Genomic DNA, 16,787 nt, shown 5'->3' with positions numbered 1-16,787 from the left:
ACAAATGAATCCATTTTAGAATAAGGCTGTAACATAACAAAATGGAGGAAAGCCAAGGGGTCTGAATACTTACTTTCTGAATGCACTGTATTCAGAGAGGTGTGTGCCTTTCCAAATCATGTCCAATCAATTGAATCAAGGTGTAGAAACATCTCAAGGGTGATCAATGGAAACAGGATGCACATTGAGCTCAATTTCGAGTCTCATAGCAAAGGATCTGAATTCTTATGTAAATAAGGTCATTTCTGTTTTTTATTTTAATTCATTTGCAAAAATGACTAAAAGCCTGTTTTCACTTTGACCTTATGGGGTATTGTGTGTAGATTGATGAGGGAAAAAAAATATTTAATCAATTTTAGAATAAGGCTGTAATGTAACAAAATGTGGAAAAAGGGAAGGGGTCTGAATACTCTCCGAACACATTGTATGGGAGAGAGAAAGAAGGGGTTGGGGAGAGAGAGAAAAGTGAGAAAGGTCAGACATTCTCTGCAGTCTCCTGCTCGATTACACAGCGGAAGATCAAATCCACCCACATCTTGATAAGACATGACATATTCTTATCTAATGACGGGCTCTCTTTGGAGCAATTAGTAATACGATATTTTAGTATGCTGCTCAATACATTAGGATTTGATTTAATCAAGCCTCAGCAGCAAGCACTGGTTGTGAAGGTGAACTTTCTACAGTTTCTTTTAGCATGTGTCTTTTGGTATACTGTTCCACCCTATTTGTTTACTGTTTCAACCAATGTGAACTGTGATGATTGATTTTTTGATTTTTTCACAATCAGCCTATTCTGACTTACATCTGAGATATCCAGTACCAGTCAAAAGTTTGGACACACCTACACATTCAAGGGTTTTTCTTTATTTTCACTATTTTCTACATTGTAGAATAACAGTGAAGACATCCAAACTGAAATAACACATATGGAATCATGTAGCAACAAAAAAAGTGTTAAACAAATCGAAATATTTTAGATTGTAGGTTCCTCAAAGTAGCCACCTTGATGACAGCTTTGCACACTCTTGGCATTCTTTCAATCAGCTTCACCTGGAATTTCCAAACATCTTGAAGGAGTTCCCACATATGCTGAGCACTTGTTGGCTGCTTTTCTTTCACTCTGCGGTCCAAACCATCCCAAACCATCTCAATTGGGTCGAGGTTGGGTGATTGTGGAGGCCAGGTCATCTGATGCAGCACTCCATCTCTCTCCTCCTTGGTCAAATAGCCCTGACACAGCCTGGAGGTGTGTTGGGTCATTGTCCTGTTGAAAAACAAATGATAGTCTTCAAAAATCTCAAATTTGGACTCATCAGACCAAAGGACAGATATCCACCGGTCTAATGTCCATTGCTCGTGTTTCTTGGCCCAAGGAAGTCTCGTCTTCTTATTGGTGTCCTTTAGTAGTGGTGTCTTGCAGCAATTCGACCATGAAGGCCCGATTCACGTCTCCTCTGAACAGTTGATGTTGAGATGTGTCTGTTAATGTGTGAAGCATTTATTTGGGATGCAATCTGAGGTGCAGTTAACTCTAATGAACTTATCCTCTGCAGCAGAGGTAACTCTGGGTCTTCCTTTCCTGTGGCGGTCCTCATGAGAGCCAGTTTCATCATAGCGCTTGATGGTTTTTGCGTCTGCACTTGAAGAAACTTTAAAAATTCTTGACATTTTCCGCACTGTCCATGTCTTAAAGTAATGATTGACTGTCATTTCTCTTTGCTTATTTGAGCTGTTCTTGCCATAATATGGACTTAGCCCTATTTGTTAAGACTATCTGTATACCACCGCTACCTTCGCTACCTTGTCACAACACAGCTGATTGAAAGAAGTTCCACAAATTAACTTTTGACAAGGCACACGTGTTAATTGAAATGTATTCCAGGTGTCTTCCTCATGAAGCTAGTTGAGAGAATGCCAAGAGTGTGCAAAGCAGTCATCAAGGCTAGAGTGTTTACTTTGAAGAATCTCAAATATAAAATATATTTTGATTAGTGTAACACTTACTACATGATTCCATATGTGTTATTTCATAGTTTTGATGTCTTCACTATTATTTTAAAATGTAGAAAATAGTAAAAAATAAAGAAAAACCCTTGAATGAGTAGGTGTGTCCAAACTTTTGACTGGTACTGTATTTCATAGATTACAGTATATCAATGGAAAACTGTTCAACAAGGCTTGTTGACTCCTGGATCTTATTCAATGGAAGTTACAGTAGGTCTTTGTTCAACCATCCACACACATTTCCCCTAAGAGATTCTCAGCCAGTTCACCCGTGATACAAGTCAGTATTCGACGTCCATCCATGTCTGAGAACGGTGGATGGGCGTCTTGCATCTCTTATTCCATAGTTTGTATGTTCGAATCCAGCAATAGAAAGTTGTTTTTGATATTTTCTGTTTTAAGCCTATCCCAAACCTTAACCCTTACCTTAGTCATTCAGAGTTAATGCCTAACCTTAAGAATTTTGGAGTTAATTCCTAAACTTAACCCGAACACATCGAAAATTGACGTTTGGAACAACTTCAAAATTGTATGTTTGAGTAACATGGAAGAACACCTAATTCTGATGTGAGACCATGCAAGCTTGTTGGATTCTCTACTTGTACCTCAGGGGTACAAATAGCCACAGGCTCCAGTTCCCAAGAGCTGCAGGTTCTTCTGGCATGAAAATGTATTTATCCAAAGAGGCCTTACAGCAAAAACCAATATGATTCAAAGAGGTAGATTGGGGAAAGCCACGCATATGCAAATAAATGATATGCTTAGTCATTCCTTTCCCACTTTAATAAAGCCAGCAGTTCTACAAACAAGGTCAGTTTATAATCAGTTAATCAGGAAAGATAATGCGCAAAGACCAGCTTTTGAAGATAGCAAGAACAAGGTGAGAGGGGCGTAATTTTCCCAGAATGAGATAAAGCCTTGGTCTCTAAGGAAACAGAGGCTAGATAGAGATGTTTTCAATAACAGTGACAGTCACAGCATTGTAAAATAATGATCTCCGAATAGTATGGTCTGTTCTCTGATAAAAAAAAACATCCTTCTTTCTTACAAGAAAACAATGATATTCTATCTACAGGTCATGGGGTTATTATAGGTCAAGTAGTCAAGCGACTGGATTACGTTTTTTTGTGTCTTGATGTGTGATAAGGTACAGTGTCCTGAAAAAGTATTTGCATCTGGCACAACCAGAATGGCAATTACTTTTTCATTGGGTGTTGAATAACTTTGTTAATTAAATAAATGAAATAAGTATGTAGTTGTTGTGTTATTTGTTATTTCATGTTCCCTTTATGGAATATCAGGTTTTGGCTGAAGAGCTGATAACATTTAGTATCAACAATATGCAAAAGTCGAGAAAATTAGAAAGGGGCAAATTCTTTTTCACGGCACTGTGATCACTTCCATGATACTGAGTCATTACCTTTTGATTCTATGGTTATTATTATTTGAATAGCTGCTAATAAGAGGAAATCGATCACATGATACGTTACGTGCTAGTTTGTTAACATTTGTTAAACCGTTTTATAGTATCAGATTGTCAGGTGACATAATTTAGTGGAGAAAGACAGGTGGACACTGCACTGTAAAATGCACTTTGTTCCTCATCTTGAAGTGTTGAGAATGAAGATAGCCAATAGGAAAACAGACGGCAGGGTTTACCAGCTTTTTAATCACAGTTAAAATGTCTTTAAACTTGTAGTACAGGTCAGTGACTTCACCAAGTTTACAAATATAAATGAATGAAAATAACGTGCGTTTCCTTTGGCTGGCACAGAGCCAAATTTCCTCAGCTTTCTGTTGTCCTTATAGGCCCTTTAACTGTTTCTCGGGGTTAAAAAAGAAAGTTGCACACCCATGCCGAGCACAATATCTGAGCAAATCCGACCGCAGCTTTGTATAGTAGGACAACATGGGGGGCTGACATATCGAGATTACACTCAGTGATGCTGATGCCTCATCTCAAGATTACGTATGGTGATGCTGAAGCCTCTGACCACAAACTCCCTGCTGCAGAACACACAGCAAATACACCGGTGTATTTAACGATTGGAGTGTTAAATGTAACACTTTCACAGAGCATATACAGTGGGGCAAAAAAATATTTTTTGTGCAAGTTCTCCCACTTAAAAAGATGAGAGAGGCCTGTAATTTTCATCATAGGTACATTCAACTATGACAGACAAAATTATTTGTAAAAATCCAGAAAATCACATTGTAGGATTTTTAATTAATTTATTTGAAAATTATGGTGGAAAATAAGTATTTGGTCAATAACAAAAGTTTCTCAATACTTTGTTATATGCCCTTTGTTGGCAATGACAGAGGTCAAACGTTTTCTGTAAGTCTTCACAAGGTTTTCACACACTGTTGCTGGTATTTTGGCCCATTCCTCCATGCAGATCTCCTCTAGAGCAGTGATGTTTTGGGGCTGTTGCTGGGCAACACGGACTTTCAACTCCCTCCAAAGATTTTCTATGGGGTTGAGATCTGGAGACTGGCTAGGCCACTCAAGGACCTTGAAATGCTTCTTACGAAGCCACTCCTTCGTTGCCCGGTCGGTGTGTTTGGGATCATTGTCATGCTGAAAGACCCAGCCACGTTTCATCTTCAATGCCCTTGCTGATGGAAGGAGGTTTTCACTCAATATCTCACGATACATGGCCCCATTCATTCTTTCCTTTACACGGATCAGTCGTCCTGGTCCCTTTGCAGAAAAACAGCCTCAAAGCATAATGTTTCCACCCCCATGCTTCACAGTAGGTATGGTGTTCTTTGGATGCAACTCAGCATTCTTTGTCCTCCAAACACGACGAGTTGAGTTTTTACCAAAAAGTTAGATTTTGGTTTCATCTGACCATATGACATTCTCCCAATCTTCTTCTGGATCATCCAAATGCTCTCTAGCAAACTTCAGACGGGCCTGGACATGTACTGGCTTAAGCAGGGGGACACGTCTGGCACTGCAGGATTTGAGTCCCTGGCGGCGTAGCGTGTTACTGATGGTAGGCTTTGTTACTTTGGTCCCAGCTCTCTGCAGGTCATTCACTAGGTCCCCCCGTGTAGTTCTGGGATTTTTGCTCACCGTTCTTGTGATCATTTTGACCCCACAGGGTGAGATCTTGCGTGGAGCCCCAGATCGAGGGAGATTATCAGTGGTCTCGTATTTCTTCCATTTCCTAATAATTGCTCCCACAGTTGATTTCTTCAAACCAAGCTGCTTACCTATTGCAGACTCAGTCTTCCCAGCCTGGTGTAGGTCTACCATTTTGTTTCTGGAGTCCTTTGACAGCTCTTTGGTCTTGGCATTAGTGGAGTTTGGGAGTTTGGAGTGTGACTGTTTGAGGTTGTGGACAGGTGTCTTTTATACTGATAACAAGTTCAAACAGGAGCCATTAATAAAAGTAACGAGTGGAGGACAGGGGAGCCTCTTAAAGAAGAAGTTACAGGTCTGTGAGAGCCAGAAATCTTACTTGTTCGTAGGTGACCAAAAACTTATTTTCCATCATAATTTGCAAATACATTCATAAAAAAATCCTACAATGTGAATTTCTGGAATTTTTTTTCTCATTTTGTCTGTCACAGTTGAAGTGTACCTATAATGAAAATTACAGGCCTCTCTCATCTTTTTAAGTGGGAGAACTTGCACAATTGGTGGCTGACTTAATACTTTTTTCCCCCACTGTATGAGTCCCACTGATCCAGTGTTAAATTAACACTTTTGAGAGTATTGAAAGAAATCCCACTGTCTTCAGTGTAAGAAGTAGACCTCTGGCTGACCAGCATCCTAACGAAAGATGTAAACATCCATAAACAAAGAGGATAGAATGTCCTGCGTGAAGAGAGGGTAATTTGGGTCCCATCAATAGCGCAGACTCTTTTATACAAAGTCCTTACAGTTTACCATGTAATTAAATCTTCAGTGTAGCATAAAATGTTGGCAAACATAATTAATTTTCTCAGCCAACATCCTCTCCTCATGAGCGGGCTGCGTGCCATAAACCACAGAAAAGGAGGAGTAGAAGACAGAGGAATGATAATAGAGGTATGGAGCGACCGTAGGACAGAGGCATAGATATAGAAAGAAATCCCAGCTCCTGTGTGTTACTCTCTGCCCCTGAGTTGCCATGGCGACAGGATGCCTGGCAACGGCCATCAGTATCTCTGATTGAGGGAAAGATTAAGACTGAAGAGGAAAAGGGCAGAGAAATAAAACAGTAAGAACTGACTGGATGAATACAGAAATGTGAAAAATAAAAACGAATCAGGGAGGGAGGGAGTGTGTGAGGGAGAGAGTAATGCTTTAGAGGGATAGGCATTTTCTGTGAGGAAAAAATATGCAGAGAAATATTCATTGGAGCAGGGATTTTAGCTATGCCTGATGACTCATCCTGAATTTAATTTAGCTGCTCTATTGATCACGCCATACATCAGTCTGAACCTGTTGTCCTAGAAGTCAATTGAGCTGACATCAAAACGATGTGATTCGTGTAGGTCGGTCTGGCCCAACCCATCGGTTTCTGGGACTAATCAAAATGGTTTGAATGTGTTTGCATTTGAGAAGTAGCTTGGGAGGGAGCAAATCCAGACTTATCGTGGTGAAAAAAAGTTAGTGGGCGTGGCATTTGTCCAGAGTGATGCGGATGGGAAGACAGGCACATTTTTGCTTGTCTTCTTAGAGGATTTTGTGAGGGATTGGCTTTCCCAGTGCCAGTCCTGCTATGGCACTGGCATGCACTAGGGTTGAATGGCAATCTGGTTACAGAGATTTACCACCCAAAACCACTCCCTTTTCCCGGGATAAATAACTGCGAGAAACCGGTAAATTATAAAGACACATTTCAGTTGAATGTATTCAGTTGTACAACTGACTGGGTATCCCTATTTCCCTTTCCCTTTATAATAAATTATTTATATCAACAGCATGACGTGAAATGGAACTGTTAAATTATATGTGAAACATCTAGGAGCTACAACGGCTCAGCCGCGAAGTAGGAGGACACAAGCTCACAGAACGGGACCGACGAGTGATGAAGCTCGTTAAAATTGTCTGTCCTCGGTCGCAACACTCACAACTGAGTTGCAAACTGCCTCTGGAAGCAACGTCAGCACAATAACTGTTCGTTGGGAGCTTCATGAAATGGGTTTCCATGGCCGAGCAGCCGCACACAAGCCTAAACTTGTGCAAAACTCGCCTCTATTGGACTCTCTGGAGTGATGAATCACACTTCACCATCTGGCAGTCCGACGGACTAATCTGAGTTTGGTGGATGGCAGGAGAACACTACCTGACCCAATGCATAGTTCAAACTGTAAAGTTTGGTGGAGGAGGAATAACGGTCTGGGACTGTTTTTTCATTGCTTCGGTCTAGGCCCTTTAGTTCCAGTGAAGGGAAATTGTAACGCTACAGCATACATTACATTCTTCACAATTCTGTGCTTCCAACTTTGTGGCAACAGTTTGCGGAAGGCCCATTCCTGTTTCAGCATGACAATGCCACCACAAAGCGAGGTCCACACAGAAATGATTTGTCGAGACTGGTGTGTGTGGAAGATCTTGATTGGCCTGCACAGAGCCCTGACCTCAACCCCATCGAACGTCTTTGGGATGAATTGGAACACCGACTGCAAGCCAGTCCTAATCGCCCAACATCAGTGCCCGACCTCACTAATGCTCTTGTAGCTGAATGGAAGAAAGTCCCCGCAGCAATGTTCCAACATCTAGTGGAAAGCCTTCCCAGAAGAGTGGAGGCTGTTATAGCAGTAAAGGAGGGACCAACTCCATATTAATGCCCATGATTTTGGAATGAGATGTTCGACAAGCAGGTGTCCACATACTACTGGACACGTTTTTATTTTATTGATTTATTTTAATTTTATTTCATCTTTATTTAACCAGGTAGGCCAGTTGTCACTTACAACTGCGACCTGGCCAAGATAAAGCAAAGCAGTGCGACATAAATAACAATACAGAGTTACACATGGAATAAACAAACGTACAGTCAATAACACAATAGAAAAAAAAGTCTATATACAGTGTGTACAAATGGCGTACGGAGGTAAGGCAATAAATAGGCCATAGTGGTGAAGTAATTACAATTCAGCAAATGAACACTGGAGTGATAGATGTGCAGAGGATGATGTGCAAGTAGAAATACTGGTGTGCAAAAGTGCTAAAAAGTAAATAAAAACAATATGGGGATGAGGTAGGTAGATTGGATGGGCTATTTACAGATGGGCTGTGCACAACCGCATCGATCAGTTTGCTGCTCGGATAGCTGATGTTTAAAGTTAGTGAGGGAGATATAAGTCTCCAACTTCAGCTATTTTTGCAATTTGTTCCAGTCAATAGCAGCAGAGAACTGGAAGGAAAGGCGGCCAAATGAGGTGTTGGCTTTGGGGATGACCAGTGAGATATACCTGCTGGAGAGCGTGCTACGGGTGGGTGTTGTTATCGTGACCAGTGAGCTGAGATAAGGCGGAGCTTTACCTAGCAAAGACTTATAGATGACCTGGAGCCAGTGGGTCTGGCGACGAATATGTAGCGAGGGCCAGCCGACGAGAGCATACAGGTCGCAGTGGTGGGTGGTATATGGGGCTTTGGTGACAAAACGGAGGGCACTGTGATAGACTGCATCCAGTTTGCTGAGTAGAGTGTTGGAGGCTATTTTGTAAATTACATCGCCAAAGTCGAAGGATCGGTAGAATAGTCAGTTTTACGAGGGTATGTTTGGCGGCGTGAGTGAAGGAGGCTTTGTTGCGAAATAGGAAGCCGATGTGTATACAGATGTGTACATTGTATACAGATGTCCTAGCCTACCTCTTTCGGGAAATACATTCAATGCAGTATTAGCCATATATTTAGTTAATTAATGATGGGTTATGAATAATAAGCTTCTAACTAGCCTCTGTATCTTGCGCAATTCGCACGCACCTGTGCTCCGCTGGCCTCTCTAGACTAGAATAGCTTGCTGGCATTTTTGGCATTTCTTATACCAGTAGACCATTTGCAGACAATAGAACTAACGGGTCGTTTGATAGAAGAGCGAACGCACGATGGCGGTGGTCTATAGCAGTTATTTATTCAGACCCATGACCATTCAATCTTTGTGAAGAGAAGTGAAAGCCGTCTGCATCTAGTCCTATATTATTCAAGCATGTCATTAGAATGATGAAGATGGGCCTCCCGAGTGGCACAGTGGTCTAAGGCACTGCATCGCAGTGCTAGCTGTGCCACTAGAAATCCTGGTTTGAGTCCAGGCTCTGTCGCAGCCATCCATGACCGGGAGACCCATGGGGCAGCACACAATTGGCCCAGCGTCATCCGGGTTAGGGGAGGGTTTGGCCGGCAGGGATGTCCTTGTCCCATCACACTCTAGTGACTCCTGTGGTGGGCATGCACGCTGACACAGTCATCAGGTGTACCGTGTTTCCTCCAACACATTGATGTGGCTGGCTTCCGGGTTAAGAGTGCATTGTGTCAAGAACCAGTGCGGCTTGGATGGGTTATGTTTCGGAGGACGCACGGCTCTCGACCTTCGCCTCTCCCGAGTTTATACAGGAGTTGCAGCGATGAGACAAGACTAACTACCAACTACCAAAAAAAGGGATAATTTTTTTTTTTTAAGAATGAGGAAGATAAGGACAACGGAACTTATTTAATTTAACTGTTGAGGAATGAATGAGGCAACAATAGAGAAAGAAAGAGGAGGTAGGCTAATAACATTAGGCAAAATATTATGAAAGGCATACAATGCATTCGGAAAGTGTTCAGACCCCTTGACTTTTTCCACATTTTGTTTTTCTCATCAATCTACACACAATTCCCCATAATGACAAATCAAAAACAGGTTTGTGTATTAAAAATTAAAAACTGAAATATCAAATGTATAAGTAGACCCTTTAGTCAGTACTTTGTTGAAGCACCTGTGGCAGCAATTACCGCCTTGAGTCTTCTTGGGTATGACGCTACAAGCTTGGCACACCTGTATTTGGGGAGTTTCTCCCATTCTTCTCCACAGATCCTCTCAAGCGCTGTCAGGTTGGATGGGGAGTGTCGCTGCGCAGCTATTTTCAAGTCTTTTCTCAGATGTTCAATCAGGTTTAAGTCCGAGGACTGGCTGGGCCAATCAAGGAAATTCAGAGACTTGTCCCAAAGCCACTACCTGCGTTGTCTTGGCTGTGTGCTTCCTGTCTGAGGTCCTGAGCGCTCTGGAGCAGGTTTTCATCAAGCATCTCTCTCCAGTTTTTGCTTTGTCATTATGGGGTATTGTGTGTAGATTGATGAGGGGGAAAAAACGATTTAATCCATTTTAGAATAAGGCTGTAATGTAACAAAATGTGGAAAAAGTCAAGGGGTCTGAAATCTTTCCATATATAGACAGTTGTGTGCCTTTCCAAATCATGTCCAATCAATTGAAATCACCACAGGTGTATTCCAATGAAGTTGTAGAAAGATCTCAAGGATGATCAATGGAAACAGGATGCACCTGAACTTAAGTTCGAGTCTCATAGCAAAGGGTCTGAAGACTTATGTAAATAAGGTATTTCTGTTTTTTATTTGTAATAAATTAGCAATATTTTCTAAAAGCCTGTATTTGCAATGTCATTATGGGGTATTGTGTTTAGATTGGGACAAAAAATATTTAATCCATTGTAGAATAAGGCTGTAACGTAACAATATAATATAATAGGCCCTATTGTATTTGAAAATTAAAATCTAATTTGCCAGCCTATGCTGGCGTATGCTGCACCAACATATCCTGCACCAGAATTGCATGTTCCCTCAGCTTTATCATGTTTTGAACGAGGTGCGTAATACCAGTTCATATAATAAAGTATAATGCAATACAGTACAGTAATACAGTTCACACTCAAAATGATTAGCCTACTGGAGATTGTGTCATTTATTTACTCAAGACAGCATATACAGTTGAAGTCAGAAGTTTACATACACCTTAGCCAAATCCATTGAAACTCAGTTTTTCACAATTCCTGACAAGAAATCCTAGTAAAAATTCCCTGTCTTAGGTCAGTTAGGATCACCACTTTATTTTAAGAATGTGAAATGTCAGAATAATAGTAGAGAGAATGATTTATTTCAGCTTTTATTTCTTTCATCACATTCCCAGTTGGTCAAAAGTTTACATACACTCAATTAGAATTAGGTAGCATTGCCTTTCAATTGTTTAACTTGGGTCAAATGTTTCGGGTAGCCTTCCACAAGCTTCCCACAATAATTTGGGTGAATTTTGGCCCATTCCTCCTGACAGAGCTGGTGTAACTGAGTCAGGTTAGTAGGCCTCCTTGCTCACACACGCTTTTTCAGTTCTGCCCACAAATTTTCTATGGGATTGAGGTCAGGGCTTTGTGATGGCCAATCCAATACCGTGACATTGTTGTCCTTAAGCCAGTTTGCCACAACTTTTGCGACCAAGCTTTAACTTCCTGACTGATGTCTTGAGATGTTGCTTCAATATATCCACATAGTTTTCCTGCCTCGTGATTTCATTTATTTTGTGAAGTGTACTCGTCCCTCCTGCAGCAAAGCACCCCCACAACATGATGCTGTCACCCCCGTGCTTCATGGATGGGATGGTGTTCTTCGGCTTGCAAGCATCCCCCTTTTTCCTCCAAACATAACAATGGAGCAGTCGATATAGGACTCGTTTTACTGTGGATATAGACACTTTTGTACCTGTTTCCTCCAGCATCTTCACAAGGTCCTTTGTTGTTGGTCTGGGATTGATTTGCACTTTTCACACCAAAGTGTATCTAGGAGACAGAACGCATCTCCTTCCTGAGCGGGTATGATGGCTGCGTGGTCTCATGGTGTTTATTCTTGCGTACTATTGTTTGAACAGATGAATGTGGTACCTTCAGGCGTTTGGAAATTGCTCCCAAGGATGAACCAGACTTGGCTGATTTCTTTAGATTTTCCCATGATGTCAAGCAAAGAGGCACTGAGTTTGAAGGTAGGCCTTGAAATACATCCACCGATACACCACCAATTGATGTCAATTAGCCCATCAGAACCTTCTAAAGCCATGACATCATTTTGTGGAATTTTCCAAGCTGTTTAAAGGCACAGTCAACTTAGTGTATCTACACTTGTGACCCACTGGAATTGTGATACAGTGAATTATAAGTGAAATAATCTGTCTGCAAACAATTGTTGGAAAAATGACTTGTGTCATGCACAAAGTAGATGTCCTAACCGACGTGCCAAAACTATAGTTTGTTAACAAGAAATTTGTGGAGTGGTTGAAAAAAGAGTTTTAATGACTACAACCTAACTGTATGTAAACTTCCGACTTCAACTGTAGCTAGCGGCATCTATGGGCCTTTATGTTTTTCTATCGTGCTTAAAAATGTAGTATCCTTTATGTCATATATGTATTGGATAACGACACAATCATTTTGGCTTTTTTAGGCTGGGGAACATAAAATGTCAGGCTTGAATTTTCTAACAAAATTCGAATCAAATCCAGACATAGGCTATTTCCTGTACATGCTTTATACAGTGCCTTGCGAAAGTATTCGGCCCCCTTGAACTTTGCGACCTTTTGCCACATTTCAGGCTTCAAACATAAAGATATAAAACTGTATTTTTTTGTGAAGAATCAACAACAAGTGGGACACAATCATGAAGTGGAACGACATTTATTGGATATTTCAAACTTTTTTAACAAATCAAAAACTGAAAAATTGGCCGTGCAAAATTATTCAGCCCCCTTAAGTTAATACTTTGTAGCACCACCTTTTGCTGCGATTACAGCTGTAAGTCGCTTGGGGTATGTCTCTATCAGTTTTGCACATCGAAAGACTGACATTTTTTCCCATTCCTCCTTGCAAAACAGCTCGAGCTCAGTGAGGTTGGATGGAGAGCATTTGTGAACAGCAGTTTTCAGTTCTTTCGACAGATTCTCGATCGGATTCAGGTCTGGACTTTGACTTGGCCATTCTAACACCTGGATATGTTTATTTTTGAACCATTCCATTGTAGATTTTGCTTTATGTTTTGGATCATTGTCTTGTTGGAAGACAAATCTCCATCCCAGTCTCAGGTCTTTTGCAGACTCCATCAGGTTTTCTTCCAGAATGGTCCTGTATTTGGCTCCATCCATCTTCCCATCAATTTTAACCATCTTCCCTGTCCCTGCTGAAGAAAAGCAGGCCCAAACCATGATGCTGCCACCACCATGTTTGACAGTGGGGATGGTGTGTTCAGCTGTGTTGCTTTTACGCCAAACATAACGTTTTGCATTGTTGCCAAAAAGTTCAATTTTGGTTTCATCTGACCAGAGCACCTTCTTCCACATGTTTGGTGTGTCGCCCAGGTGGCTTGTGGCAAACTTTAAACAACACTTTTTATGGATATCTTTAAGAAATGGCTTTCTTCTTGCCACTCTTCCATAAAGGCCAGATTTGTGCAATATACGACTGATTGTTGTCCTATGGACAGAGTCTCCCACCTCAGCTGTAGATCTCTGCAGTTCATCCAGAGTGATCATGGGCCTCTTGGCTGCATCTCTGATCAGTCTTCTCCTTGTATGAGCTGAAAGTTTAGAGGGACGGCCAGGTCTTGGTAGATTTGCAGTGGTCTGATACTCCTTCCATTTCAATATTATCGCTTGCACAGTGCTCCTTGGGTTGTTTAAAGCTTGGGAAATCTTTTTGTATCCAAATCCGGCTGTAAACTTCTTCACAGCAGTATCTCGGACCTGCCTGGTGTGTTCCTTGTTCTTCATGATGCTCTCTGCGCTTTTAACGGACCTCTGAGACTATCACAGTGCAGGTGCATTTATACGGAGACTTGATTACACACAGGTGGATTGTATTTATCATCATTAGTCATTTAGGTCAACATTGGATCATTCAGAGATCCTCACTGAACTTCTGGAGAGAGTTTGCTGCACTGAAAGTAAAGGGGCTGAATAATTTTGCACGCCCAATTTTTCAGTTTTTGATTTGTTAAAAAAGTTTGAAATATCCAATAAATGTCGTTCCACTTCATGATTGTGTCCCACTTGTTGTTGATTCTTCACAAAAAAATACAGTTTTATATATTTACGTTTGAAGCCTGAAATGTGGCAAAAGGTCGCAAATTTCAAGGGGGCCGAATACTTTCGCAAGGCACTGTATGTTTTTGAACGACACTTCCGGTTTTGGGGCAAAATACAGAGTTACCCGGGAGAAAAGTTGTTTTTTTCTCTGGATGGAACATTTGTAAAACACAGGGAAAATATTCAACCCTATCATGCACCCTTAGCCAATGCTATCTCTCTCTCTGTCTTGCTGTCTCTTTTGTCCGTCTCTCTCTCTCTCTCTCTCCATTTTGCTTTAGTCATTGTCTCCTTCACCGCAGCCATGCATCCAATCTCTATGTTATAATTACGACACAGCCATATGCTGCAAGCTGCCCTTCACCTGTGTTTGTCACCTTTAGATCTAATCATAGCTCTTTAGAAGGGATAGCAGGAGTCTTGTCCTATCACGTAAAGTTCATGTCGGTGTCGGGAAGAACTCTGCCAAGCTACAGAGTGTTCTATTTTGTTGCTTTAATTGCTAACTTCTCTGTTCACTTCAGGTATGGTTCTATTAGTGGAAACGGCCAAAGGTCATATTGACAGTTTACTGTGACGAATAGTCATATCTGATATGAACGTCCAATTAGATGTTATTATATTACGTGTGTCAGACGAGCTCTTCACAGCTGAGAGGATGTAGCTTAGTGGTAGAGCGCATGCTTTGCATGTATGAGGCCCCGGGTTCAATCATTGACATTGAGCTGGCAATTTTACAGGGCAACAGGTAGTCTAATGCTTAGAGCATTGGACCAGTAACTGAAAGGTTGCAACTTCTAATCCCTGAGCTGACATTATGAAAAATCTATCGACGTGCTGTTGATAATGGCAGACCCTGGCTGTGTCTCGGGGAGATAGTGGATACGCAAAAAAACCACATAAATAATAGAACAAATATAAGCACCCACCAAATGACTATTTTCTTTATAAGCACACAATATATAACTTCATGAGTGATAGATGCCTTCAATAGAAAGAATAAATAGCTCAAAAAGAGTTCATCATTCCATGATTGAATTATAGGTTATTTTATCAACAAAGAAAGCCGTTGCTACCAACAGATGTCTGTAAATTGTCAAAAAGGGAAAATAAAAATCGTAATAAACCGAGGTCACGTCTATTCTCTTTTATACTCGAGCAATATTAATGAGAGTTTCTGATGTTTCGGATTATATTTGTTATAAATATGAACAATTTACACATATTAAGAATGCGCCGCTGACCCTTTCCGTAGTCGTTCTAGTCTTACAAAAACTAATCAGATGAATGTACATCTCCGTTGTTAATGAACGAGTGCAGAACAGAACATGATTTACATCTCACGTCTGTCACTTGAAGTAAAATGCACTGTCTGACTAGACCTTTTTCTTAGAAAGCTAATTGCATTGGTTTTCATTTCTCATTTCTAGCATTGGTTTTCATTTCTCATCTCTACTGTACTCTAGCGGTTTAAGTGCTAAGCCCAAGGGCACTCAACAACCTCCTCTAGTTGCATTTGCACACCACTCAAGTCTCCAAATATGGCGTTACAGATATGCCATGGTTTATTCATGGTAGTAAGTCTATGTACAGGAGAACAGATCGGTCGGTCTCTCGGTATTGGATGTTTCAAGTTAACATTCATTCAGTCCAACACTCATTCACTAGCAAGTGATTCAGCTTGTAGCTTGTTCAATTATTTTCAATATCAACCTTGATGCTGAACTTTATCTTGGCATTGACATATAGATCGTGAGAAAAAAGAATTGCATCATCCGCTACTGCTGAGATGTCTAAGAACATCGGGAAAGAGCTCACTGTGACAGACAGACTCACCCTTTCCAAAATTATGTGGGACATTGTTGCGTTAGCATCCACAATGATTGTGGCAGTCTTATCATCGCGGATCTCCTTGAGAAGGGGTGTGGGATCCTGGCTGTCATCCAGCATGCGAACCGATAGTGTCTCCTTGGAGATGAGGAACTGGCGTAACAGTCTCTCCAGATTTAATAAGCCTGTGGGGACAGGGACGAAGACAGTGATATTATTATGAGCAGGTAGACAGTTAATCTCCTAAAGGTAATGAATTTCTGGGTATTAAAGTCACATTTCTGAGAACTAGCACTCAATTGAATGAGTTAAAAATACAAAGACATTATTTTGTGTGAGAAACACCATATTCATGAAAATAAAAATGAATATTTTCAACCTGTCTCTGACGAGACATGACAATGTGCTTTTTTCGCTCGATAAACAAAAAGTACATTTTTATGCCTTGTTTGTCAATAACACGGTCATTAAAATCCTTAACACCTAAAATAATTTATATGATGACCTGTAATAACGTCTAATTGTAAAGAAATGAATTGCTAGGTGCTATTCTTAAACACCACCTCCAGCATTTAGTTCCCAGGACCGCATTAGAGATTGGATATTAGTTCATTATAAGTGAGGTAATGAGTATGTTTCCAGTGGCACTTTATTGAAACTTGTAATACAATTACAATACAATGGATACAAAGCCTTAATCATAGCTGAAAAATTCATTTTTGATATCATCCCTTCGCTGATGGTTTTTTCGCTTTTAGTTATGTTATACAGTTGAAGTCGTAAGTTTACATACACCTTAGCCAAATACATTTAAACTCAGTTTTTCACAATTCCTGACATTTAATCTTAGTAAAAATTCCCTGTCTTAGTTAGGATTACCATTTTATT

At 40.7% G+C, this 16,787-nt stretch overlaps 1 protein-coding gene across 1 annotated transcript in view; it reads right to left on the bottom strand.

Moving 5' to 3' along the window:
- The window catches only part of LOC139382352 (glutamate receptor ionotropic, kainate 4-like), a 233,458-nt gene that overhangs the window by 106,994 nt on the left and 109,677 nt on the right, over nt 1-16,787 (bottom strand). Inside the window, exon 5 of the mRNA XM_071126326.1 lies at nt 15,906-16,084. Within this exon, the coding sequence (XP_070982427.1) occupies nt 15,906-16,084 (179 nt within the window). The remainder of the gene's footprint in view (nt 1-15,905; nt 16,085-16,787) is intronic.

The sequence above is a fragment of the Oncorhynchus clarkii genome, chromosome 24, assembly GCF_045791955.1.
Source record: "Oncorhynchus clarkii lewisi isolate Uvic-CL-2024 chromosome 24, UVic_Ocla_1.0, whole genome shotgun sequence".
NCBI lineage: Eukaryota > Metazoa > Chordata > Actinopteri > Salmoniformes > Salmonidae > Oncorhynchus > Oncorhynchus clarkii.
This window is presented reverse-complemented; position numbering and strand designations above follow the sequence as displayed.